The following is a 12,077-nucleotide window of genomic DNA, read 5'->3' as shown; positions in this document are numbered from 1 at the left end:
CAGGCCTAAGCCAACAGGTCGTTATCTCCCAAGGGGTCCCAGACTGCGAGAGGGCACAGGCCGGGCTGAGGGACCACCCCCTCCCCCCCGAGTGCACAAATTTTTGTGCACCGGGCCTCTAGTATTTGATAAAAGAAAAGTCACTCCAATTTCACACAAAGCTACTCAGGTACTTAGCCTGCATTCCCCTAAATCCGTGGTCGGCAAACTATGGCTTGTGAGCCACATGCAGCTGTTTGGCCCCTTGAGTGTGGCTCTTCCTAAGCCTTAGGAGTACCCTAATTAAGTTAATAACAATGTACCTACCTATATAGTTTAAGTTTAAAAAATGTGGCTCTCAAAAGAAACTTCAATCGTTGTACTGTTGATATTTGGCTCTGTTGACTAATGAGTTTGCCGACCACTGCCCTAAATGAACTGATCTGCAGTGCTCACTGGGAAGATGTTTATTCAGTCAGTCATCCCCCTAGGGACTTATTGTGACTTTGCATGTATTAAGTGCGACTTTGAATGCATTGTGTGGGTGTTGGGCGTCTCCTTGCCCAGTTTAGTCTGAGGCACAGCTCTAGTGGAGAGATTTGGGTTATATTCGTGGTGAGGCCAGAGAGCTGCAGGAAAGCAAGGGAAGGACGGCCCAGATGGGACGTCCAGAAAGACTTCCCAGAGGAGTCTGAGTATCAGGGCAGAATCCTGAAGGAATAAAAATAGTAAGAAATCAAGGTGCTTATTTGCAAGCAATGGAAATTAACAATGGCTCATTCTTCCAAAAAGGGACTTAATAAAGGATAATTGGGTAATTCAGCAGAGGGTTGAGAGATCTGAAGAACCGTGCTCAATTTTGAGCTTCCAGGACTGGCTTGCTGAGGAATGTGTCATGGCATCGGGGAAATCGCCACGGCCGTGTGTGTCCCACTGAGGGAGGCCACAGCCGGGGCGGGAGCTCTCCCTGCGACCAGTGCCACCCTAGAGGAAGATGCTTCTGCCACCAGCCTCGCCTCCTTCTGCAAGTGGGTGATCGAATCAGAGATCCATGAGGTAGAAGCCAGACACACCTGCATGTAGCTGCAAGGGAGGCTGAAAGTTTATGTTTTTGGGGTTCCAAATATAGCAAGTGTTCTCAAGATTCGGAGCACCCAGAAAACATGACAAAGCCACTATCCCAGTGAGGAGGGTGGTGACGGTAGGAACAGCCACAAGTGGACTGGCTCAGTCCTAAACTATATTGTGGAATCGGGGTTGCCAGTCCCAGGGGTGTGGAGCCAAAATAAAGGAAGCCGTCCACCTGAACCCTTTGTGTGCTCTGGTAACGCCAATTCCTACTAGCCAGCGATGACTGAGACCCCGATGTTCCAAGAGCAATGACGTTAATATCAAGAAAATAGATACCTGTTACCCAATTGTCACACTGTCACTTAGGGGCGAGTGTCAGGGGAGGGAGTCATTGTTCTCTGTACAGTTACTTACACGAGGTTTTATTTAAAGTCTGGTTGGTATGGAAAAAAACACCCACACACTTAAGAGGTCAAAATATCCAAATAAAGTTTACTGCAACTTCTGTAGAATTTAATTTGTGCTACAAGACATATTGCATAGGAAACTATTTTAAGCCCCTGAGGAAAAATATCCATGGTTTAAGGTGCAACTGGTTTTGTTTCTTTTTTGGGGGGAAAGGGGAGAGAGGACCTCTGGCAAGAATGATGGTGGAGGGTTGAAAAGCTGAATTTAAGGTTATCTCGTGTGATGACTGGGGAACTGTGTGTCTTGGTTCTTGCAGCATAAAACACGTAGTGTTTTTATTTTTTGGTATCGTTTTTTTCTAGCCAGTTGATCTTCAGTATCTGAATCAATAGATACCTAAGAATGCTTCAGCCCCATAAGGGACTATACATTGATTATAGTAGGTAATTACAGTGTTTCAAGAAAGCAGATTTAGAGAATGAGACTGGGATTTCAAGTGGGCCCACATGACTTCCTACGTGCCAGGTGCCTATCCCAGCACATTCCTGGGGACTCCAGCCGTGCCCCTTGCTCCCTCTAAGATGCCACAATGACAGTGCCATTGTAGAATTCAACACAGCAAGTCGATCTGCAACCATAAAGGTGATCGATGCAACATTCCACCACGCCCCAGGCTTTATGTGGGAAGTATTTCATTTTCAGGAAATGTTCATAATGCTCAGATAATCTCTGTATTGTAAATAAAAACGGTTCCCCCACACTATTCATGCCCAAGGAGACATGGGTATACCAGGAAGGGAGAGGGATCACATGTGGGATGAAATGAAGAGGAGAGTTTGGCAAATGGCCGCCGGCACCTAGCACAGGCTGTCCTTGTGGCGAACTTTCCTTCGTGACCACAGAGAGGGGGAGTTTTGCAGGGACCAGCTCGATCGGAACTGGGATTGCGCTTCTGAATGAGCAGGGGCCACAGAGAACGTCAGCTCCCAGCTGCTTCCTCATCTCAAGGGCACCAGTCAGACTTAACTTTGCCCACAAAACGGTCCACGTGCCCGGTGGCTGGTCACCTACTGCACCACGAGGCCAAGGTACAGAAGAGAAGAAAGGAGAGGAGAACAGGGCCCAGGACGTTCTCCGAAGGAATGGGCTTGGGCTACACTCATTTACCTAAAACCACGGTTCCTATTTGATTGACGTTTGAACAGGTACGGAGTGAAAGAAGGTCCGACGCACGCACAAGCATCTTCCCGTGCTTCCTGTTGAAATGCGAGTGTGTCTGGGAACAGGAAATGCCCCCGAGTACTTTTAAATACATATATACATCTGTAACATAATTTAAAAAGGTCTTTAGAGAACATAAAAACCTTAACAGCGTCTGCCCCTATAAGTTGGTTTTTTTTAACCTATATGGTCCATTAAAAAAATTAGATACCACGTTTCTCCTATGTCCCCTCCTCCCCATACTTTAAAAAAGTGATTTTAAATTTAAATGTATACTTAACAAATAGGAAGCTATTTGATTGGCAATGACCTGCAGTAGAAAGTCCCTTCAGGCCTCCCCGCCCCCGAGATGGAGGCGGCAGGTGGAGCACGGGGTGTGCTTGGTCCTGGGCGCGGGGCCATCGAGCGACCCTCATCTGTCTGAGCAGCCGGCTCTTCCTCCCTCCCCAGCAACATGTGGCTGCATGGGCTTCGGGGCAGACGGGAGCATGGGCAGCAGCAGGCAGGGGCATCCGTTCAAATCACAAAGTCGTCCTGATCGGCAGGACTGAAGGCAGCCGCTCGCAGGATGTCCAGGGTGTTCACGAGGATGAGGGTGCCCGTGAGGTGCTTCCAGCGCTTGGTGATGGGGTTCTTCATCCTGTCCAGGCCGGTGTGCAGCTCCTGGATGACGTCCCGGTAGCTGTCCCCGATCTGGTGGCTCCAGGTCAGTAGAAAGTCATATGCGGGTTTCCACATGGCCTGCACGGGGGAGTCGTCCGAACCGGAAGGAAGGAGAAAGGACAGAGTGAGGGACAGTCAGACATTCGGCCAGGTCACCAGCTACAGCTCCTCTGCTGTAGCTGCTTAGTAAGAGCAGAGCAAATCGGAGCCACAGGAGACCGTCTCTGTCCGGGCCTCCATGTTGCGGAGGGAACTGCATTTTGTGTGAGAGCAGGACGTAGCCAGTGGTGTCTCAATGAACAGAAAGGATTTCTCTCCTTACACGCCCTGTGGCACTTTCTATCGTGGCCATTTATTTAGAAATTCACCCTATTAATAATAAAGGACACCCTTGCCCGAGCCAGTCTGGCTCGGTGGGTAGTGTCAGCCAGCGGACTGAAGGGTCTCAGGTTTGATTCCAGTCAAGGGCACTAGCCTAGGGTTGCGGGCTCAATCTCCGGTAGGGGGTGTGCAGAAGGCAACTGATCAATGATTCTCTCCCATCACTGATGTTTCTATCTCTCCCTCTCCCTTCCTCCCTGAAATCAATAAAAACATATTTTAAAAGAAAAAACAATAATAAAGGACACCCTTATACTAGGAACTTCCCCCATTCCTAGGTCTCCGGTAGCTTAAAGCGACCTCCACGAACAGGTGAGAAACAGAACTTCTGAGCAGGAACCCAGCCCGTGCTGGCCCACATCAGACATACAACATGCCAGGTAATCGTGCAGCAGGGGCGGGTAGAGGCCCAGAGCGAGCGGATCCCAAAGGGCCCAGTCACCCATCATTCCCTCTGACTGAAGGTCATTTAAGATCGGGATGAGCAAGGGACGGGCAGGCACGCCGATGTTGTCCCAACGCCCCAGCCCCACTTCACGGCAGCGAGGCCTTGCCAGCGCCAGAGCGGGAGTCAGAACTAAAGACCCCAAGAAGGAGGGGACCCGCCCACTCAGTGAGGGCCTACTGTGTGCTGGGCACGGGCTTTCACGTCTAACTCATTTTATCCTCATAAAAACGCCACAAAACAGATATTGCTGTGACTGAGTTTTACAGGTTGAGAGAAGGGCTGCCCACTCACCTCACTGTCCACGACCCCGTTCCTGTCCCGGTGGGGAGACTCGTACGCGTCCATCTGCTGCTTGGACACCTTGGCGAGCTTCTCAGCCAGCTCCCGCCAGCGCTGCGCCACCTCGACGGCCGTGGTCAGAAGCACAAAGTCCTGGATGAGCCGGACCACCAGGCCCTGGCAGTCCATCTTCAGCAAGGCCTGCGGGGAGGAGCAGAGCGTGAGGCAGAGGGCGGCTCGGGTGCCTGCGGATCCTGATGCAGACACCACCTGCTCTACCTGAACGTTTTAATGCCTGTAATACACCCCCGACCCCCTGCCTCGCTGCGACTCACAGGACAAAGAAAGTCGGTGATGTGTGTGGGGTGGACGTCCCTCCAGAACCTCAGCATGTGACTGGATTTAGAAGTAGGGTCTTTGCAGATGGAATTAGGTAACTGAGGTCATTCTCGATTGCAATGGGCCTGCAGGTTCTGGAATATTGTCACGGAACCAATATGGACAAGCACACAGACACGTGAACAAGGGCGCACCTCCCAGAGCGCTGCAGTGATCGGACAGAAGCTGCACGCCCGGCCACAGACTGGAGACCCGTGGGCCTCCCCAGGCTGAGAGCCGCAGGCCTCCACGGCGAGCACATGTGGCTGGGAGAGCAGCCTGCGGGACAGCCTGGGTGGCATAACCCTAGGGAACTGATCATAACCACAGCACACACTCCAGGGAGGACCTGCTTTCTGCTTTGCTCTTCAGCACTGATTGCAGAATTTCAACGCAAAAGAAGCATTCTCTGTCTTTACAAATAGAAATAATCAATGAGGAAAGAGGCTTGAGGCTGGGTTGGATTCTTGGCCAAGACCACTGTGCAAACAAAGACCCTGAAGCGCTCCAGGTCAATACTGACGGGCACAGGGCAGGGAAACACAGAGAGCCTATCCCCAGGGCCGCAGTGCAGGGCGGGCCCAGACCCCGGGCAGGCAGCCGCAGACCCTGCCGGCCAGGTGAGGGGGGAGGGAAGGCCGCCAGATGTGAAATCCGATGCACAAGCTGTGAGGGTGTTCCCAGCCAGGCAGCCCTTTGGTGTGACCCCTCCCTCTTACCTCTCACCTTGCCTGCTTGTCTTAAGTCCAGGGGTGAGTATGAACATTAGGTCCTCAGCCCCAGGCATCCTGGCATTCTGCAGGAAAGGCACTCAGAGCGGGGCACTGCACTGCCTGCCACCTGAGTGACTCTGAGACTGAGAAGGGGCAAGGGGCAGGGACACCCCTGACTTCACAAACAGCAGGAATGGCTTCGCCTTGATTCCCCTACTTCCCTTGTGACTGAATGCCCATGGGATACAGAGCAAGTGTTGTCTGGCCAGGTGGCACCAGGCCACTCTCCTTTGCCCCATATACATGTACTATTATCTCTTGTCCCCAAGGCCTTGAATCCAACCCAGCCTCAAGCCTCTGCTCGACCCCATCCCATGTTCTCCTTCAGCCTGGCCCTTGCCCACAGTGTACCTAGGACCCGACAGCCCCTCCCCCTTGGCTGGCTCCTGCACCCCCTTTGGCATCCCATTTGCCTTCCCCTGGTCCACCCAGGCCAAGCAGGTCCTTTCCTTCGGGGCCCGTTACAAGCCTGCCCAGCTCTCCTGACTGTTCTCCCAAGTCGTCCTCAAGTAACAGGCCCGAGTTCTTCAAAAGCCCAGCCCCCAGCACCCACACTAGGCACACAGCAGTCGCCCAAGAAATGTTTAATGCGTGTGAGTACACACACCGCTCCTGCTGTTTGCCGTGGCTCTCCCTGGCACTGTGTTAGAAGGCTGCACCTGTCCTGCCCTTGACAACAGAATTTGACTCCAAAAGCTCTTCAAATGTGCGGTGCCCATTCCCACATCTGCCTGACCGGTAAGTCCCACCAGCACGGGGATCCCCAGGGGTCCACTCAAGACCCTCCAACACTCAGGGGCTCCAGGGGCTTCGTCCACTTTGCTGGGTCTGGCAGCACCACCCCTCCCCCGACTTTCAGTATGGTCTGGGGGCCTCATGGAAATGGGATGATCACAGACAGGCATGGCTCTGCTGGAGAGCTGGGTGACTGGGGACAGGAGGGCCATTCTCTGTGGTCACAAGCCGGGTGGTGGCAGAGGGCAGGCACAGTACCCCACGAGGCCCAGGCACACAACACACCTCCAACCAGCTGATAGGGAGAATATGCATCCACAAGAGGGACTGGAACGAAAGAACAGAAGCACGGTGGTCTGACCACAGGAGGCTGCCTCATTCGTTCATGCATCATTCATTCATTCATTCATTCATTCACCACATGTCTGAGTCTTGCCTATGTGCCAGGTCCTTTCTCGCGTGGATTTTGTCTTTAATTAGGGCCACAAGACACAGGAACCCAGGTAAACAAGGCCATTTCAGATTCTGGAAAGCACCATGGAGACGATATTACGGATGACGAGGGGCAGCGACCCAAAGGCAGAGTGGCTTTACAGAGAGTTGTGGGAAAGCTCTTATAAGATGAGGTTCGGGCTGGTATCTGAAGGAGGTGAAAGCCCAGCCGCGCGGAATCGGGGGAAAGAGAATTCCAGGCAGAGGAAACCACACGTGCAAAACCCGAGGCAGGAGCAAGCGAGGTGGGTTCAGGATGCAGCGACAGGGCCGGAGTGGCTAGTGAGCAAGAAGCATGCGTGGCCCCCAGCGATATGAGATGGGGGGGGGGGGGGACAGGTCTTACAGGGCCTGGGGGCGGAGGAAGGGGCCCGGACCCCATTCTGATGGTAGTGGACAGATGGGCCTTTTTCCTCCCCATCTCCCGCAATCTGCTGTCCAAACCCTTCTTTCCCGCCATCTAATTCATTTAATTATGACTTCCAAACCAAGGCATCATCACTAAACAGACTGTCTTCACAAGGAGCTGGGTGAGGCAGGGGTGGTCTGGCCCTGAGGCGGGGGCGGGTTAGATGCTTGGTTAACGCTGTAGGAAACTCCACTGCTCAGCGATGTCTAAGTCCCTGGAAACGAAACACCTGGTTCGCAGCGACTCCGCCAACACCCCGACTCCGCCGACACCCCGACTCCTCCTACACCCCGACTCCTCCGACACCCCGACTCCGCCGACACCCCTGGATAAGCCAGCCTGGGCTTCTAGAAGTCGGGCCAGCCGTTCAGATCTGCTGCTCAGAGGTGAGGAGGGGAAACCGGTTTCGCTTCAGCCCAAGCCAACCTCCCCCAGGCACCTTCCTGCCACTTCCTCCTCCTGGGACTCTGGGAGCCCCGGTGGGTGTGGGGCTGGGGGAGGCGAGAGGGTCCCAGACAAATACCGGGCCCATCCGCACACATACTAACCTCAGGAAGCCACCGAAAAATCTCCTCTGGGTTCCCCGAGGTGAAAAAACGGAGCCTCACTTAAGTCTTCAGAAAAGAAATGAGGACCTGAGAGCAAAGCCACCTCCTCAGACAGGTTTCCTCAGCCCTGAAGGCGCTGCCCAGGTCGGTTCATTTTCCTCCTGTGCCCGTGCCAGGCGAGCGCTGCTCAGCTGTCACGAAGGCACAACCAACCGTTTATGCTCCATGAAAGCACATAATTCCCTGATCCACAGAGAATTCCAGCCTGAGGCCTGCGAGAGGGAAGCTGGGCCCCTGCCCACTGTGAGGTCGACCCAAAGAAGAGACGGGCAGCTCGGGCTGCTCGGAGACTGATTCTACAGGCGGGCCAGGGAGGTGTGCCCTGAGGGAGGGCCATGGGCATCCCCGGGGAAGCTTCCCTGCAGCCACGCTCACCCCCAGCCACGCCAACCCGCATGCTCTCCACTAATGCTGCCAGTGCCCAGTGACTTCCAGGTTAACAAGGTCCCCCCTCTACCTGCCACTTCCAGTTCCCGCTTGCTCCTGGGGGCAGTGCCAGGTTCCCATCTGCTCCATGTGACCAACATTTTATACTATCGCCGGTCACATGATGCCTTGCATCATACCCCACTCCCTCTGCCACAGTGGCCGTGGCACAGTGGACTGCATCCCTTTGTCCCTCGGCTCCAGGGGGCAGCAGAGAGACGTGTGTGCAAGGAACCCACATCAGTTGCACACTCATGTCAACGTGGGCAACCTCAGACGCACCTGGCTCACCTGTTCCCAGAGTGCAGACACGGAGCGGCAGGTGCTGTGGGGAAGGAGGGGGGAGAAGTGGCAGAAATGCCAGGATTGCTGAGTCACACCTCACCAAAGTCAAGGGGTGAAAGGCTGTGTGGAGTCGGTGGAGCAAGGGAGAAAGGCATGTGACTAAGTCACACAGGTGCTCCCATAGGACATCATATCAGGGGACCGGGAGGGAGCTGAGACGGCTCCTAGTATCCAAGGGAGTCAACAGGCAATGGCAGCACAGACTCGACGAGAGATGCCAACAGAAAGATATTATTAAGCTTCTCTGAGGCCACTCCGAGAACTTATCCAACAGTGAAGAGTGGGGCTGTGGGGCTGTGGGGCTGTGGGGTGTGGGGCTGGGGCTGAGCCCAGGCACGCTGGTGCCATGAAAGGTCACTAAATGCTTCCCGGCTGGCCGGTGGGCCGGTGTATCCCGTACTGTGACACCAACTTCCCCCTTTTTACTTCTTCGTATTCCAGTTCCTGGCTGTGCTGGCAAAACCAAGGCTGTCCTCACCCCGACTCAAACACACACGAAAAGGAGGGAGAGGAAACAATACAGAGACATGGTGGAACCTTCACGTAAGACGCAGAGGAAAAAACTCATTAAAATAAAGCCAGATTTTGGGGCAGTCGTTCTTAAAAGGTTGGAGTCATAGGTGGCTCTCACAGGGAAGCTGATGAAAACCTTCTCCCCAGAGGCTTATAGAGAGGTGGTTGGAGCACAGGCCCCGTGTGTCCACATGCCACTGGGCACGCGGGGGTCCATCCTGAGACCTCTGAGGAGCCCCCAACTCAGCGGGAAAAGAGATCTGAGCTGTTTGGGGAGCCCCATGGCCCCATGTGGACGCCTCTCTCCAGGTGCATTTCCTAAAACCCTGTCCTTGCACCTGAGCACAGATGAGCCCAGAATCCGGTCCAACAGTTCACCGAACCACGTGGCACCCATGTGTGTGAGGAGAAGGCTGGCTGTTGGCTCACCCTCCCGACACCCAAACCCGCCAGGACCTACCATCATGAGCTCCTTCTGGAAGGACTTCCGGTCTTTGTTCTCCGCGTTGTTACAGTCCTCCTTCAGCTTCTCCAGGACGGACGCCACCCGCTCGGGCTCGCTGTCCAGCTCCGCTCGGCAGAAGAAGGTGAGCGGCAGGTTCCCGTAGCCCAGGGCGTCGGCGAAGGAGCGCCAGCTGCTGATGTTCTCCATGAGCAGCGTCCTGACGGAGGCGTAGATGTAGGTGAGGAACTTGCAGGGCCGCAGGATCTGCTCCAGCAGCACCGAGGTGCTGAGCTCGGGCCCCGCCAGGAGGCTGGGCCGGGCCTTGCCCACCACCAGCACGTTCTTGGCGTGCACCAGGCCCACCTTGCCCTGGTGGTAGCCGATGTACCACTCCTTGGTCCACAGCTGCCCCTTCAGCCGGATCTTCTCCTCGCTGAGCAGGGCGATGGCGTCGCCCTTCTTGTACTCCAGCAGGTAGTGGTTCTTGCTCTGCCGGACCACGGTCTTGAGCAGCTTGCCGAACTTGAGGCTGGACACGGGGCGGTCCTGGAAGGTCGGGTACTTGGTGGTGGTGGCGGCGAACGGGGACAGAATGATTTTCCCGACCTCGTTCTTCTTGAGGAACCGTCTCTGCCCGGACGGCTTGATGGCACTTTTGGGGGGCGGCTGGGGAGTCTGGACGCAAAACTGGGTGAGGATGGCCTCCTGGTCGTCCTTCACCTGGACCCTCAGGGTGAAGTCGGAGAGCTCGCTGGGGTTCTGGCAGGCGATGGGGAAGATGAGGCGGCTCACCTTGCCCAGCTTCATCTGGAACCCTCGCACAACTTTGGCCTGCTCGCCGGCTCGGACCTCGTAATTTGTCATGTTGGAAAACATGCAGACCTGGAGGTCCTGGGGCCTGGACAAGACGAAGTGGTGCTTACCCCAGAGCTGCAGGGTCACGGGCGCGGGGCTGGGGGCCTGGCGGGTGACCTCGGTGACCAGGAGAGTCTTTGGGGCACAATCATGCCCAAAAATGGTCACCACTGTCTTGAAGGACGGGTGAATGTGTTTGGGGCCATAGAGACCCACTGTGACTTTTTTGTTGATGAAGTCCCACACGGTGGAAGGGTAGAGGATGTTCGGTCCATGGGCCACGATGGCCAGGTACATACAGGGCTCCAGGTTGTCCAGGTGCACCTGGACCGTGTCCCCGTAGCTGTAGTTGAGTGGGACGGGGACATAGGGCCCTTCCTTTAGGTCGCTCCTCAGGCACTGGAGGCCCACTGTGCTTTTGCTGAAAATGTCGTTTTTCACCTCGGCCGAAACTTTCATCTCCAAGACGATGACGGTTTTCACCTCCAGGGTGCTCAGCTTCACCTCCAGCACCGGGCTGACGGTGCAGCAGCGGTCGCTGTTGAGTTCCAAGGGGGGGTCCAGCAGCGCTTTCATGGAGATCTGCTGCGTTTCCCCCTGGGCCACGTGGCCTTCCGGCACGTGGAGGCTGATGCCGGTGTCGGGAAGCTGCACGGAGCCCCCGGAGCTGTCCAGCTTGCACACCATGTTCGTCTCCACTGCTTGGGTCTGGCCCCACCCAGGGTTTTGGCCCAACAAGTCCAAGTCGTGGCAAGACCGAGCCAGCTTCCGGTGGCTCAGCCAGGCTGCGCGGAAGTCCTCCCGGCTCTGGAACTGCTCGGGGGCTGGGGACTTCAAGCCCATGAAATACCCCGATGAGTCGGGCGCGTCGGACTTGGCCTGGAGGACGGAGAGTTCCGACAGACTGTAGGAACGTTTGCTCCGGAAGAACGGGTTGTCCCGCTTGACCGGCCCCTCGGTGTGGAGCTGGTTTGTGGCCGGCAGCTCGTCAAGGATGTTGCCGGTGCTGTTTGTGGTGGCCGAGCTGGACTCCGTGAAGGAAGACGTGCCCGTGTCGAAGAGCAGCAAGTCCACAGAACTTCTGGGAGCCAGCTCGTCCACGCTGGGCATCACTGGCACCTTCCCGTTCAGAAAGGGGTTCGTTTGGACCCCATTCCAGAAAGGGTTATTACTGTAGGTTTTGCCCGATCCCTTCTTGTCATCTGTCCATCCTCCGAGCAAATCTAACTCCTTGGCTACTTCCTCTGGGCTGTCAGGAAGATTGTCGATCATCCCGCTGTCACTCAGCGTGGAGTTCCGGTAGTTGAGGGGCTGCACGTAGGAGGAGGGGATGTAGCCCATCTCCGTGGTGTTGTGGGCATACCACCACTCCCCGCCGGACGTGTCCAAGACGTAGAGGTGGTCGCCCTTGGAGAACTTCAGGGTGGTGAAGTTATTGGGGCAGTAGTCCTTGATTGCGATCACTTCCTTTGCGTTTCCGAAAGGTGTGGGATTGTCTCCTAGCAAGGCACTGGGAGAAGGCACTGCAAGAAACACACAGAGCAGAAGGTGAGGGCGAGGCCGCGGGCTGCAGGACACTGTCCAAGCTAGAGAGGGTGGCCCAAGAAACTAACACACCAGATGCAGCCATGAGCCAGCAGTGTGACTC

The 12,077-nt window shown here is 55.4% G+C and overlaps 1 protein-coding gene across 1 annotated transcript in view; it reads right to left on the bottom strand.

Annotated features, from left to right (window-relative positions):
* Positions 1 to 1,516: 1,516 nt before the first annotated feature.
* The window catches only part of SH3BP4 (SH3 domain binding protein 4), a 76,713-nt gene continuing 66,152 nt past the window's right edge, over positions 1,517 to 12,077 (bottom strand). Inside the window, exons 4-6 of the mRNA XM_081096106.1 lie at positions 9,590 to 11,952; positions 4,463 to 4,651; positions 1,517 to 3,420 (exon numbers count right to left, since the gene is read on the bottom strand). Coding sequence (XP_080952232.1) covers positions 3,196 to 3,420; positions 4,463 to 4,651; positions 9,590 to 11,952 — 2,777 coding nt within the window. The 3' untranslated portion in view covers positions 1,517 to 3,195. The remainder of the gene's footprint in view (positions 3,421 to 4,462; positions 4,652 to 9,589; positions 11,953 to 12,077) is intronic.

Source organism: Myotis nattereri (genome assembly GCF_964212035.1).
Source record: "Myotis nattereri genome assembly, chromosome: 7".
NCBI classification, from domain to species: Eukaryota; Metazoa; Chordata; class Mammalia; order Chiroptera; family Vespertilionidae; genus Myotis; species Myotis nattereri.
The sequence above is the reverse complement of the archived record's forward strand: the minus strand, read 5'-3'. Positions and strand labels throughout refer to the sequence as shown.